The sequence below is a fragment of the Dermochelys coriacea genome, chromosome 1, assembly GCF_009764565.3.
Source record: "Dermochelys coriacea isolate rDerCor1 chromosome 1, rDerCor1.pri.v4, whole genome shotgun sequence".
Taxonomy (NCBI): Eukaryota; Metazoa; Chordata; order Testudines; family Dermochelyidae; genus Dermochelys; species Dermochelys coriacea.
Genome location: NC_050068.2, coordinates 207,179,934 through 207,194,562, shown reverse-complemented (window position 1 = coordinate 207,194,562; position 14,629 = coordinate 207,179,934). Strand labels below are relative to the sequence as shown.

General features: G+C 47.1%; 1 protein-coding gene across 5 annotated transcripts in view; it reads left to right on the top strand.

The window, feature by feature from the left end:
- Window positions 1–14,629, top strand: part of POLQ (DNA polymerase theta) — a 129,447-nt gene that overhangs the window by 63,741 nt on the left and 51,077 nt on the right. For all 5 annotated transcript variants that reach the window (XM_038386711.2, XM_038386710.2, XM_038386709.2 and 2 more), the window contains one exon: window positions 5,517–5,760. In XM_038386711.2, coding sequence (XP_038242639.1) covers window positions 5,517–5,760 — 244 coding nt within the window. The remainder of the gene's footprint in view (window positions 1–5,516; window positions 5,761–14,629) is intronic.

Sequence of the window (14,629 nt, the reverse complement as noted above, 5' to 3'; positions counted from 1 at the left end):
ACCTTAGAGGGAACTATCCACGGACCACCTGAATGGAGCTCGTGGACCACTTGTGGTCCACGGACCACAGTTTGAGAACCTCTGCTCTTTAACAATAACTGAATATTTAATATCTGGGCAACTCTGTTAATGCAATGTTAAGGTTTCAAAAGTCAGGCTGTGCCAAAGCTAAGGCTGAATATGAATGTGCAACCTTAATTCTTCCCCTAGTGCATATACATTATGATAGTTATTAAGTATATGAGAACATGCTAATTTTCAAATAATGTATATATTTACTATTTATTTATTTAGGAAGTATTAACAAATTTACAATCCTTCACATGTAAATATCAGAAACCAAAAAATAATCCATTATAACTGAGAGAAATTATTCATTAATATAGTCATCAGATCTCTCTATTTAACATATTGCAGAGTGAGCATCATTACATGTATGACATCATTTCTAGTGATTTTATTAAACTGAGTGAAATCTCTGTATATACTGTGGCAAGGCACCCTTTCTGCCTCGCTGGGCTTAGCGCTCCTTCCTCTGGCAGGGACAGGGCCTGGGTAAATCAGCCCCCACTCTGGAGCATGTCCATCTTCCCTCTTCGGGGTTTGTTTCTCAGAGCCTTCCAGATAGGCCTTGGGACAGGCCTGAGGAGTGCTCCTCTGCCAAACAAAGGGAAACAAGACTACAAGGCACCAAAACAAAAAAGGAATGCCATTCTCTGGCCCCCTCACTGGAGGAGGTGTTGTCCTGTCGCTGGCCCTGGGGTGTCAGTCCTTCCCCTAAACAGGCACTGGGTTTTGGGTGTCTCCCTATGGGGAGAAGCACAGTCTACCACACTGGAGAAGCCTATCTCCCTGCTGCCTCCAGCCTTGCAGCAGTTTGTCTCTCTCCCCCCTCTTTGTCACCAGGAGAGATTTTAACAGATTTCAGGCAGCCTTTAATTGAACTCAGGTGTCACTAATTGACCTGAAGTAACCCCATCCCAGCTTGTAGGAAAAAGGGCCTTTAGCATTCTAGGGCTAACATACTTGTTTTCCCAGACCCTCCTGCCTGACTTTGTCACAATACATATTTAATGAACCAGGCATGTCTATCAAATGTTTAAAAAAAAAAATAGACAGGTGTGCTGGTTTTTGTTACAGGTGAAAGTACTTTGTGTATTGAAAAAATGGTAACCAAATATCTAAGTATTGTTCTCTCTGTTTTGCTCAGTTCATAAGTGGTGTGTTTTTCCATAACAGCAACCTCCCATATTTTTTTTTTTGAACCATTTATCTATGGCTTGATTGTTTTTCTTTTTCCAGTGAGAGGGAGTAGCTTCTAGTAGATGAGACATTACTTCATTTCCTTTTGTGTAGTTATTTTCACTAGGAAGCACCAGGAGGATTACCAAATGTTCATTTGGTAATAAATATCCAACAATTTGTGATATTTGGTCATGGATTGCATCCCAATATTTTCTATTATCATGCAATAGACTGAGGTTGCTGGTCCTCTTTCCAGAGGAAATCCCATTCCTCTAGGGTAATTTATCTGTTCACATCCTTTTCCCAGTGTGTCATATATGGACATATTTTGGTTAGGAAAGTTGTCTGCAAAGGTTGATATCAATTAGTTATTTTTTTGTTTCCTAATTGACCAGACCTCATTTCTTCTATTAAAGTTAGCTTTCTGTATAAATTAGCTTTTCTAGAAAGCTGAGAAACATAATGCCTAACTTGAAAATACCATGTGAGACTGGGCTAATTCTAGTTAGTTAGTTTTTGATGTCTAAAAGTTTGAAAAGTTGAAGTGAGCTGTAGCTCACAAAAGCTTATGCTCTAATAACTTTGTTAGTCTCTAAGGTGTCACAAGTACTCCTTTTCTTTTTACGGATACAGACTAACACGGCTGCTACTCTGAAACCTTTACTGAATAGCTGGCCAACCAGTTGTATTCCATGGCTCTCCTAGTGTTTAAAGCTCTTACGTTCATGATTTGGGTTAAGATCTGGATTATTTGCAATGGGTATCATTGGTGAGGGAAAAGAATTTATTTTACCTCTAGTTCTATCCCAAACCCATAAAGTAGCCTTTGCCTAAAGGATGTGTGGCATTTCCTGGAGGGTGAGATTTTTTTTTATCAATCCATGGTAACTTAGCATCGTTTCCTTTGCCACAATTTTCTTGTTCCATAAAAACCCAGCTGGTTGGCTTGAGGATACTATACATAGGACCCTACCAAATTCACGGTCCATTTTGGTCAATTTCACAGTCATAGGATTTTTAAAATAGTACATTTCATGATTTCAGCTATTTAAATCTGAAATGTCATGGTGTTGTAATTGTAAGGGTCCTGACTCAAAAAGGAGTTGTGGGGGGGGGGTCACAAGGTTATTGTAGGAGAGGTGGTGGTACTGCTATCCTTGCTTCTGTGCTGCTGCTGGCGCTGCCTTCAGAGCTGAGCAGTTGGAGAGTGGTGGCTGCTTGCCAGGAGCCCAGCTCTGAAGGCAGAGCCACTGCCAGCAACAGCGCAGAAGTAAGGATGTCATGGTATGATATTGCCACCCTGACTTCTGCACTGATGTCTGCAGAGCTGGGCCCTCAGTCAGCAGCTGCTGCTCTCCGGCCGCCCAGCTTTGAAGGCAGCACTGAAGTAATGATGGCAATACTGTGACCCCTCTAAAATTACCTTGTACCGCTCCTCCCCCCGAAATTCCCTTTTGGATTAGGACTCCCAGTCTGAGAAACGCTGGTCTCCCCCATGAAATCCCTATAGTATAGGGTAAAAGGACAAAAAAGACCAGATTTCATGGGGGGAGATCAGATTTCACGGTCTGTGATGTGTTTTTCATGGCCGTGAATTTGGTAGGGCCCTATTTATAGCCTTTCCATATGGCGGGAACTCCTTTGTTCTAAGTTAAGTTTCCACAAACCGGGCTGGGAAAATACAGGTACCAAAATGGAGTTTAGTTTCATGTGAATTGATCACGTGCCATGGCATGCTCCCAATGAGTCATAGCAGCCGTTGTCCGTAGACTGTCTGAAGCGTCCCCAGGAAGGCTCACCAGGTGCAGGATAAGCTTCTCCTAAGGCCTATTGTTTCCCTAAATGGCCCGTTACCTTGAATAGCCCTTCATAGTCAGATGTCTAGACTGGAAGCATCTTGCCTAGTGGGTATCACCCAGGTGTAACCAGATTTGAAATACAGATGCATAGTCAATAACTTCAGATACAAAAATGTTACATGCATACAAATCACAAATCATAAGTTTTCCATAGACCCCTCACATGACACACCTTGTACTAGATGCATCATAATGTCATAATCATATCATAATCATACCACTATGATGAATATGGGATGCAGTGTCACAAAGATAATAGAAAAGGAGTGCTTGTGGCAAATTTATTTGAGCACAAGCTTTCGTGAGCTCACTTCATTGGATGTAGCTCAAAAAAGCTTGTTCTCAAATAAATTTGTTAGTCTCTAAGGTGCCACAAGTACTCCTTTTCTTTTTGTGAATACAGACTAACACGGCTGCTACTCTGAAACCAGAGATAATAGACATGCCTCGATGGTCCTTTTGTGTAGTTCAAATGGGAGATTTAACCCCATTATTTTGCACAGCTGCTTTTGGGCTGGTGTAAAGAACAGTTATCCATTGAAGGAACTCTGGGTCAATGTCCATAGGGGACAAGTCTCAAAATAGAAGTTTCACTCTAATATATCACACTATAGCTGAGGATATAAAAAAGTATACAACATCTGATAGATCTTATACTATTCTATATATGTCAAATTGTCAGGGAAAACCATTTATGTGAAAAGTATAGCAAATAAAAGAACAGGAGCACTTATGGCACCTTAGAGACTAACAAATGTATTAAAGCGTAAGCTTTCGTGGGCTACAGCCCACTTCATTGGATGCATAGAATGGAGCATATAGTAAGAAGATAGATGTATACAGACACATACATGCATACATAGAAGGTGGAAGTTGCCATACAAACTGTAAGAGGCGAATTAGTTAAGATGAGCTGCTATTAGCAGGAGAAAAAAACTTTTGTAGTGATAATCAAGATGGCCCATTTAGACGGTTGACAAGAAGGTGTGAGGAAACTTAACATGGAGAAATAGATTCAATATGTGTAATGACCCAGCCACTCCCAGTCTCTATTCAAACCCAAGTTTATGGTATCTAGTTTGCATATTAAATCAAAGTAGTGAAAACTCCCTCCTGCACCCTGACCCCCCCCCACCCAGAGTCAGCACCCTGTACCTCCTCCTGTACCTGAACCCCCTGCCCCAGCCTGGAATCCTCTCCTGAACCCAAACTCCCTCCCAGAGCTTGCACCCCTCACCCCCTCTCCACCCCAACCCCTGCCCCAGGCTCAGTCCAGAGCCCCCTCCCACACTGTGAACCCCTTGGCCCCAGCCCAGAGCCCGCATCCACTTCCGAACCCCAATCCCAGCCCGGTTAAAGTGAGTGAGGATGCAGGGATGGAGTGAGTGGGGCGGGGCTTTGGGGAAGGAGCGCAGTAGATCCTGGGTTGCCTTTAAATTCAAAAAGGGATCTTGGGCGTAAAAAGGTTGGAGAGCACTGTCCTAGTGGGTTGGAGAGCACTGTCCTTAGTTCAGCACCTGTGGTTCACTCTCCCACAAGGGATAATGGCAGGGTTACCAGTGACCAGCCAGCTTTCATGGAGCATAGTATGTTTATTTCAGGACAAAACATTACAGAGGAAACACAGCACAAGCCACTAGACAATCTATGCAATATGCTAAGCTTGCCAGGTGTCATCAATCTGCAACATGGAGACCCTGATATATTGCCAAAGTCCTTCAAATCCTTCCAACAAGGTTTTGCCGCCTTAGTTATAGTTTCAGTTGGAGGATCAGAGGGGATCACTGACTCAGTTCAGTCTTCCCCTTTATATCAAAAGTCCATTCTTTGTCTGCTGGGCCTCTTGAACCCAGTCTGAACTAGTATGTGCAGTTCTTCTCTGGAGTTGTTTGCCGTTCTGGGAACTCCCACACTGCTCTGTGGAGTTAAAATACCATCATTAGCTTGCAAAGATAGATAGATAGATAGATAGATATAAAAGTTTATGAATAATCTGTCTGTTTGGCACATATCTTTTGATGTTTCTGTGCTTCCAAGGTCTTACATCTGTCAGTCTCTATTTAATTACAATTTAATGTTAAGATAATAGAGTAGAAAGGGAGCAATGTCGTCATCTTAAAGAGTAGAACTTCTGTATTGGCAATTTCCTGATCAAATATTTCATACAGAGGCTATAGCTTGTTTCCTGGTTATCCAGCATTTTTCTGACTGCAGCGTAGGTCAAAACATTTAGCAACATAAGAGTATTATTACACTGGGGAATCAAGAATGCTGCCTGACTTGTAAAGAGATAATTTTTAGTTTAAATTATATTATTTTTGCATGTTCAAACTGATATTAGAGGAAAATGGATCTAACTTTTTAAAATTGAAGTTAAATTAAGCCTAACAGAATGTAATTTTCATGTTCCAGGGATGGTAACAGTTTTCTCTAACCGTCTGGGATGGTACAACATGGAACAGTTGCTCTTCCAGTTCCAGAGTCGCCTCACGTTTGGTGTCCAGAGGGAACTGTGTGACTTGGTTCGGGTATCTCTGCTGAATGCGCAGCATGCCAGAGCTCTTTATAATGCTGGCTTCATCACAGTGGCTGATCTTGCTAAAGGAAATACTGCTGAAGTGGAAACTGCCCTGAAGAATGCTGTACCATTCAAAAGGTGAGAGATCAACAAGTTGTCAACCTGGACACCTGTTTGAGTGCATTCCTTTCCTCTATAAATGGAGTTAAGTTATTCAGTCTTGACTATATATTTCCAAGAGTACTTCTAATGAATTAGAGCATGTGGTGGTTATAGGATAAGTTTGGGAGTCCTGAGTTCTGTTCCTTACTTTTCTTTTGACCCACTTTATAGCCTTGGGAAAGTCACTTTATCTCTCGGAGTACTGTATGTCTATACTGCAATAAAATATCTGGGGCTGGCCTGTATCAGTTGGCTTGGGCTGTAGAGCTGATTCTGGACTCTGGGATGCTCCCCACTTTTGGGGTTCCAGAGCCCAGGCTCCAGTCAGAGCCTAAATGTCTACACTGCAGTTTTATGGCCCCGCAGCTCAAGTTGCACGAGCCTTAGTCGGCTGAGCCAGGCCAGTCACGGCTGTTTTATTGCAGTGTAGACTTACCCTCAGTGTCTGTTTCACCTCTTGTTGAACAGGGATGATACTTCTCTTCTCATCAGGAGTGTTCTAATTAATTAATCCTTTGTTGTAACAGTCTGAGATCCTCTACTAGTGTTATGTTCGAGAAAACCACTAGTACAGAGTACTATTGTAAAGATTTAACTGGACAACTGTAAATTTGTGAGCTGGTTTGTTAGCAGAAGGAACGCCAACTAGAAACTTGTAAATTAAATTTTGCATACCCAGTAAGAGCCATATTAATTATGGAGGTGTCTGTACATTTCTTATTTAAATGCAAGTTGTCACTTGAAGAGGCTGCTAATTATTTTACTGGTGTAATTCCACTATGCCTTGGGGAGGTTTTGTGAAGTTTGTGCTTGAGGTACCTTTTTAAACTAAACCGTTGGCCAAACTAACACTGTAATAAAGCAAAAGTTTATGTCCATTCAAAAAGTAACCCATACGGCATGTCTACACAGGTGAATTAAGTTAAATCCCTGCAGAGAGCCTGTTCTCACACTCAAAACTGATATAGTTGTTAGGTGTTCCATTATAACATGAACATGGTTTCTTCTTCGAGTGATTGCTCATATCTATTCCAGTTAGGTGTGTGCGCGCCTCGTGCACAGTTTTCGGAAAGTTTTTCCCCTAGCAGCACCCATCTGGTCGGCTGTGGAGCCCCCAGGAGTGGCACCTTCATGGCGCTCAATATATGAGCCTGCTTACCCGTTGCCTCCTCAGTTCCTTCTTACCACCAGTGACAGTCGTTGGAACTGTGGTGACTCGCTCTCCTTGTTTTCCCTAGCTTTCAGTTTAGTTTAGTTTAGTTCACAGTTATTCCTAGCCTTGTTAAGTTTAATTTTAGTGTTTTTTGGTTACAGCAGATGATTGTTGGAGGTGGGGAGGGTCTTCCCTTTCACCCCGACTGCGTTCCCCTTTGGGACTTGGGGTATGCCTAAATCCCAAGGGTTCAAATCCTGCAAGTACTGCAATAAACCCATTCCAACAGGAGACCCCCCCCTCCCCCACGCTTGCTTAGTGTCTGGGGGAAGCACACCAAATGGACAAATGCAGGATTTATAAAGGGTTTTGCCCCAGACCAAAAAAGGAGGGAGACTTTTGCCTCAAGCAGCTACTTTTGGAGGCAGCACTTCGACTGCAACCTACATCGGCATGGCAAGACCCGGCACCGAGCTTATTAGTGTGCAGCGCCCCAGCGGCAGTGGTAGAAGTGGCACCATGGAAGGACTCCGCGAGAGACCTGCGGCATTCCCATTTCCTGATGCAGAAGTGGCACTGGAAGCAGGGGAGGAATGGATCTCTGACTCAGAGACCCACCCCTTCGGAGCTAGCCAATGGGGTCTGTCCCAGAGAAGAGCACCCAGGGCCAAAGACTTTGGAGCTGGCACCATCGACTTTGGCCCCAGAAGGGGGACCGACGAGTCCGGTGCCATTGGACTCCCCAAGCCAGGTCATTGAGGAGATGGAATTGCTGTCCACCTTGGACACCTTTGAGGCCATGAGCGACCTCATCGTCATGATGGCACCACAGTCCCCAGTCCTTCAAGTCAAGCCTCCAGTACTGCAATGTGGGGCACCATCTCGAGGCAAACTGGCAATGCTCCATCCCTCAGCACCGCTGCTCAGAGTCCCGGCGCCAGTCGCACTTGCGGCGCTGCTCCAGGTTGCGCCAGCCCTCCCAATCGTGACTCCAATCCTCACACCGATTCCCCGTTGTGTAGCAGGTCCTGCTTCCGGCACTGGTCATCCCAGCACTGGTCCACATCCCCGCACAAACCCTGATCACGGCACCGCTCTCCAGCTTCGCAGCACCGCTCGGTGCCACCCTGGCCATCACAGTCCTGATCCCCGTCTTCAGACTCTGAGACGGGTCTAGATACTCAGAGCGGGGCCGGCTCTGGTCAGGCTGTGGAAGACCTGAGATGGGGGCCTGTGCAGTGGCAGGGACTAGTGTAGTGGCCATTTTGGACTATGTGGGCATACCACCAGGCCCAGGGCACCCAATCCTGTTTGATGACCTCTGAACCACGGGTTCCGGAGGCATCAGCCAGTCGTCCCACCCCTAGGGGTGCTGAGGAGGTACTGGTCGCACTACATCCCCTGGAACTAAAACCTGTTCGTGAGCCTGATCCAGGTGTGGTTGGCCCCGACAGAGAGGCGCAACAGGAGGCCCCTGGAGACCAAGAGGGTCAGGAGGACCCTGTTCCCCCATTAGCCTCCTCATCATCCTCCCCCGACAAGGTGGTTGCAGGCACCTCCATCTCTGGACTGCCCCCACAGACAGCCATGACCACCAGGACCTCCTTCGCAGGGTGGCATGAAATATGGGCTTGCAAGCCGAGGAGGTGGTGGAGTCGGAGGACCCAATGGTCGACATACTGGCCCCGGAAAGCCCATCTAGGTTGGCTCTACCCCTCAAGACCATACAGGACAGTGCTAAGACTTGGAGGAGAGGAAGATGATCAGGAAGAATCAACATGGATTCACCAAGGGCAAGTCATTCCTGATCAACCTGATTGCCTTCTATGATGAGATAATTGGCTCTGGATAAGGTGAAAGCGGTGGATGTGATATATTTTGACTTTAGCAAAGCTTTTGATACTGTCTCCCACAGTATTCTTGCCAGCAAGTTTAAAAAAAAAAAAAAAAGTATGTATTGGATGAATGGACTATAAGGTGGATAGAGAGTTGGCTAGATTGTTGGGCTCAATGGGTAGTGATCAACGGCTCGATGTCTCGTTGGCAGCCGGTATCAAGCGGAGTGCCCCAAGGGTCAGTCCTGGGGCCGGTTTTGTTTTACATCTTTATTAATGATCTGGATGATGGGATTAATTGCACGCTCAGCAAGTTTACAGATGACATTAAGCTGGGGGGAGAGGTAGATATGCTGGAGAGTAGGGATAGGGTCCAGAGTGACCTAGATAAATTGGAGGATTGGGCGAAAAGAAATCTGATGAGGTTCAACAAGGACAAGTGCAGAGTCCTACACTTAGGAAGGAAGAATCTCATGCACCCCTACAGGCTGGGAACCGACTGGCTAAACAGCAGCTCTGCCAAAAAAAAAAAAAAAAAAAAAAAAAAAAAAAAAAAAAAAGACCCGGGCATTACAGTGGAAGAGAAGCTGCATATGAGTCAGCAGTGTGCCCTTGTTGCCGAGAAGGCCAATGGCACATTGGGCTGTATTAGTAGGAGCATTGCCAGCGGATCAAGGGAAGTGATTATTCCCTTCTATTTGGCACTGGTGAGGCCATACCTGGAGTATTGTGTCCAGTTTGTTCCCCCCACTAGAGAAGGGATGTGGACAAATTGGAGAGATTCCAGCCAAGGGCAACGAATATGATTAGGGAACTGGGGTACATGACTTACGAGGAGAGGCTGAGGGAACTGGGGTTATTTAGTCTGCAGAAGAGAAGAGTGAGGGGGGATTTGACCCTTCAACTACCTGAAGGGGGGGTTCCAAAGAGGATGGAGCTAGGCTATTCTCAGTGGTGGCAGATGACAGAACAAGAAGCAATGGTCTCAAATTGCAGTGGGGGAGGTCTAGGTTGGATATTAGGAAACCCTATTTCACTAGGAGGGTGGTGAAGCACTGGAATGGGTTACCTAAGGAGGTGGTGGAATCTCCATCCTTGGAGGTTTTTAAGGCCCAGTTTGACAAAGCCCTGGCTGAGGTGATTTAGTTGATGTTGGTCCTGCTTTGATCAGGGGGTTGGACTGGATGACCCTAATATTCTGTGATTTTAAGACCATTTGGCAGACCCCGGCCTCCATCCCTCCCACCGCGAAGGGTGTTGAGAGGAGCTATTTTGTCCCATCTAAGGGATGCGAATACCTCTTCACACACCCACAGCTTTACTCATTGGTGGTGGCTGCAGTAAATGAAAAGGAGAAGCAGGGACAACAAGCCCTAGCACCCAAGTCCAAGGATGCCAAGCGCTAGATTTATTGTGGCGCAAAGAGTATTCCATAGGGAGTTTGAAACTCAGGATTGCCAACCAGTAGGCAATTCTGAGTAGATACAGCTTCAACTTCTGGAACTTGATGCTCAAGTTTAAGGAGCTGGTGCCAACAGAGTCCAGGGAGGAGTTTGGAGCAATAGTGGAGGAGGGCAAGGCAATGGCATGGACCTCTTTACAGGCCTCACTGGACGCTGCGGACTCAGCAGCGCTCACCTTGTTCTCCGGTATTGCCATGAGGTGTAGCTCATGGCTGCAGGCCTCAGGACTCCCGCTCAAGGTTCAACAGACCATGCAGGACCTGCCTTTTGATGGGGCAGGTCTGTTTGCGGAACAGACTGACTCTAGGCTGCATAGCCTAAAGGACTCCAGGGCTACCATGAAATCCTTGGGTATGTACACCCCGGCAACTCAATAGAAACATTTCAAGCCTCAGCAGCAGCAGCAGCAGCAATGCTCCTATCCTCCTCAGCTAAGACAGGACTTTTATAGGAGAAGGGGCAGGAATGGCAAATGAAAGCCTTCCCACCCCCCCGCCTGGGCAGGGTCGGGGCCAAGGCCTGACTAAGCCATCATCAGGTTCCAAGCAGGCCTTTTGAAGGTGCGCCCAAGGATGGCATGCCAGCCTCAATTCCGGATCCTTCCCCACCTTTCTTGAATTGTCTGTCCCACTTCTACCGTATTTGGTCCCAAATAACTTCAGACCGCTGGGTTTGCCATACGGTAGAAGTAGGATATTCTCTCCAATTCTGCACCTACCATCCCTCCCACCCCCCTTTTCCCATCCCTCTTCAGGGACCCTTCCCATAAGCAACTCCTTATCGAGGAGGTGTGGGCGCTCCTTGCCACTGGAGCAGTAGAGGAAGTTCCTCTGGAGCTCTGGGGCAAGGGAATCTATTCCCAATACTTCCTAATCCCCAAAGCCAAGGTGGGGGTCTCAGACCCATTCTAGATCTGCGAGGACTCAACACGTTCATGGTAAAGTTGAAGTTCCTCATGGTCTCCCTGGGCACAATTATTCCTTCTCTGGATCCAGGAGGCTAGATCCGCCCTAGAGATGAAAGATGCATACTTCCATATAGCTATTTGGCCTGCATACAGGCGATTCTTACAGTTTGTGGTCGACCACAAACATTATCAATTTACGGTCCTTTCATTTGGCCTTTCAACAGCCCCCCATGTGTTCACCAAGTGCATGTCGGTCAATGCAGGTGCAGGTATACTCCTACCTCAACAACAGGCTGCTCTGGGGCTGCACTGGGGGGCACGTGGAGTCTCAAATCCGATTGGTCAGATCCACATTCGAGAGAATGGGTCTCCTCCTCAATTTGAGCAAGTCAACCTTGGCACTGACCCAAAGAATAGAATTCATTGGGGCGGTGTTGGACTTGGTTCAGGCAAGATCACTTTTGCCAGAATCCTGATTCCAAGCCTCTGACAATACCCGACCATCACAGTAAGAGGATGCCTGAGTCTCCTCGGCCACATGGCAGCCTGCACTTGCGTGACTCGGCATTGCAGACTGAGGCTCGGGCCTCTACAGGCATGCCTCACTTCGGCCTATCACCCGGGTTGCGACAGTCTAAATTCAGTGGTCCCGGTCCCGGAGCAGGTGCTCGAGTCCCTTCAGTGGTGGCTCGACCCTCGGACAGTGTGCAAAGGAGTCCCCTTCAACAGCCCTTAGCCTTCCTTGTCCCTAGTAATGGATGCGTCACCTCTGGGATGGGGAGCGCGTTTGGGAGGCCTCCAAATGCACGGCCTTTGGTTGCAGGACGAGCTCTCCCTACATATCAACATCAAGGAGCTGAGGACAGTGCCACTAGCATGCCAGACCTTTCAGGCCCGACTACAAAGTCAGTGTGTAGCAGTTCTGACAGACAACACCACTGACATGTTTTACATCAACAAGCAGGATGGAGTCCGGTCCTCTCCTCTGTCGGGAAGCCCTCCAGCTGTGGGAGTTCTGCATAGCCCGCTCCATTCACCTGGAAGCATCCTATCTACCAGGAGTTCAGAACACACTGGCGGACCACCTCAGCAGGTCCTTCCGCAATCATGTGTGGTTCATCCGGCTGGATGTCATACACTTCATCTTCCAAAGGTTGGGGTTTCCCCAGGTCGATCTGTATGCCACCCTGAGCAACAGAAAGTGCCCGATGTTCTGCTCCTTCCAGAAACAGAGCCCGGGCTCAATCACACATTCCTGCTACCGTGGAGAGGCCGCCTACTCTAGGCCTTTTTTCTCTCGTGCACAAGGTTCTACTCAAGGTCTGCTGGGATGGGGTAGAGATAATTCTGGTGGCACCAATGTGGCCTCGACAACATTGGTACACCACAGTCCTGGAACCGTCAGTGGATGCCCCAATCACGTTGCCTCTCCTTCCTGACCTGATCACTCAGGACCACGGTCATCTTCATCACCCCGTCCTGCAGTCCCTCCACCTCACGGCTTGGAAGCTTCATGGCTGAACCCCACGGAGCTTCTGTGCTCAGAACAGGAAAGGGAGGTCCTACTCGGCAGCAGGAAGCCCTCCACTAGAGCCACATACCTAGCAAAGTGAAAAAGATGTACTTGTTGGTGTGACCAGCGTCATACACCCCTGCTCCAGGCACCTATACCTCTCATCTTAGAGTACCTTCTGCACCTGAAACAGCAAGGCCTGGCAGCGTCCTCCATAAAAGTATGCCTTGCTACTATCTCGGCTTTCTGCCAGGAAGCGTCTGGACACTCCATCTTCACCAACCCTATGGTTGGTTGGTTCCTCAAGGGTCTGGAACAGCTACATCCGCAGATCACGCAGCCTGTCCCTGGGTGGGACCTTAACCTGGTCCTCTCCAGGCTAATGGGGGGGCCCCCATCTGAACCACTGGCAACTTGTTCCCTTCTCTATCTGTCCTGGAAGGTAGCCTTTCTTGTCACCATTACTTCAGCAAGGAGGGTGTCTGATTTAAAGGCCCTTACCTCAGACCCACCTCATATGGTTTTCCATAGGAATAAGGTGCAACTCAGACCTCACCCAGCCTGTCTTCCTAAGGTTGTGTCATGCTTCCACACTAGTCAGGACATTTTCCTGTCTGGTTTTTATCCTAAGCATCATGCCAGTAGCCGTGAGCAGAGGCTGCACTCCCTGGATGTTCAGCAAGCACTTGCCTTTTACATTGAGCGCATTAAGCTGTTCAGAAAGTCGAACCAGTTGTTCGTAGCTGTGGCAGACTGGATGAAAGGACTTCTGGTCTCATCTCAAAGAATATCTTCCTGGATCATGTCATGCACCCGCATGTCCTACGAGCTGGCCAAAATACCAGCCCCGGCTCTTACGGCACACTCCACAAGGGCTCAGGCCTCATCTGCTCCGTTCCTGGCCCAGGTCCCAGTACAAGAAATCTGCAGGGCAGCAACTTGGTCCTCAGTAGATATGTTCACGTCTCATTATGCCATCATCCGGCATGCCAGAGATGATGCAGCTTTCGGTAGAGCGGTGACACAATCAGCATTTCCTTAACTCTGACCCCACTGCCTAGGTAAGGCTTGGAAGTCACCTAATTGGAATTGATATGAGCAATCACTTGAAGAAGAAAAAACGATTTCTCACCTTCTTGAGCTCCCCACTGTATTTTCCACTGAGTGCATCTGATGAAGTGAGCTGTAGCTCACGAAAGCTTATGCTCAAATACATTTGTTAGTCTCTAAGGTGCCACAAGTACTCCTTTTCTTCTTGTAACTGTTGTTTGAGATATGTTGCTCATATCCATTCCAAACCCACCTGCCTTCCCCTCTGTTGGAATAACTGGCAAGAAGGAACTGAGGAGACGCCGGGTTGGCAGGGTCATATATTGAACGCCATGAAGGTGCCACTTCAGGGGGCTCCACAGCTGACCCGACTGATGCTGCTAGGGGAAAAACTTTTTGACGACTCGGCACGCAGACCCCTAATTGGAATGGATATGAGCAACACATCTCGAAGAACAAGAGTTATGAGAAGGTAAGTAACTGGTTTTTACCCACACTTTCTCTAAAGTTTGCATGGACTACATCAAAGGAAAATTACATTGGTGGCTTTGATCCACTTCCTAGTAAACAGCTGTCCCTATGAAAAAATCCTAATTGTTCACCTTGGGATCCTTTGTGCATAGCACTCATTTAAATTAATGGTCATTCCCCACATAGTGGGCTTTCAGGACTGTGCTAATTGTGAGCTGACGTAGAACAACAGCTAAGTTGAGTTTGAATTTGAGTCCACAATTACCTACTCTTACATAGGTTGCTCCAGGTTTTTGTCACACCGAAGGAGGAGTGAGGGCAAACCTGTATGGGGGCACTGCACTGCAGCCTTAGCATGGTCACTCTTATACCTTTTACTAGCACTACATTCACTTTAATTAAAAAAACACAAAACAACCACCACCACCACCAAATATTCATTTCCTAGAAGGT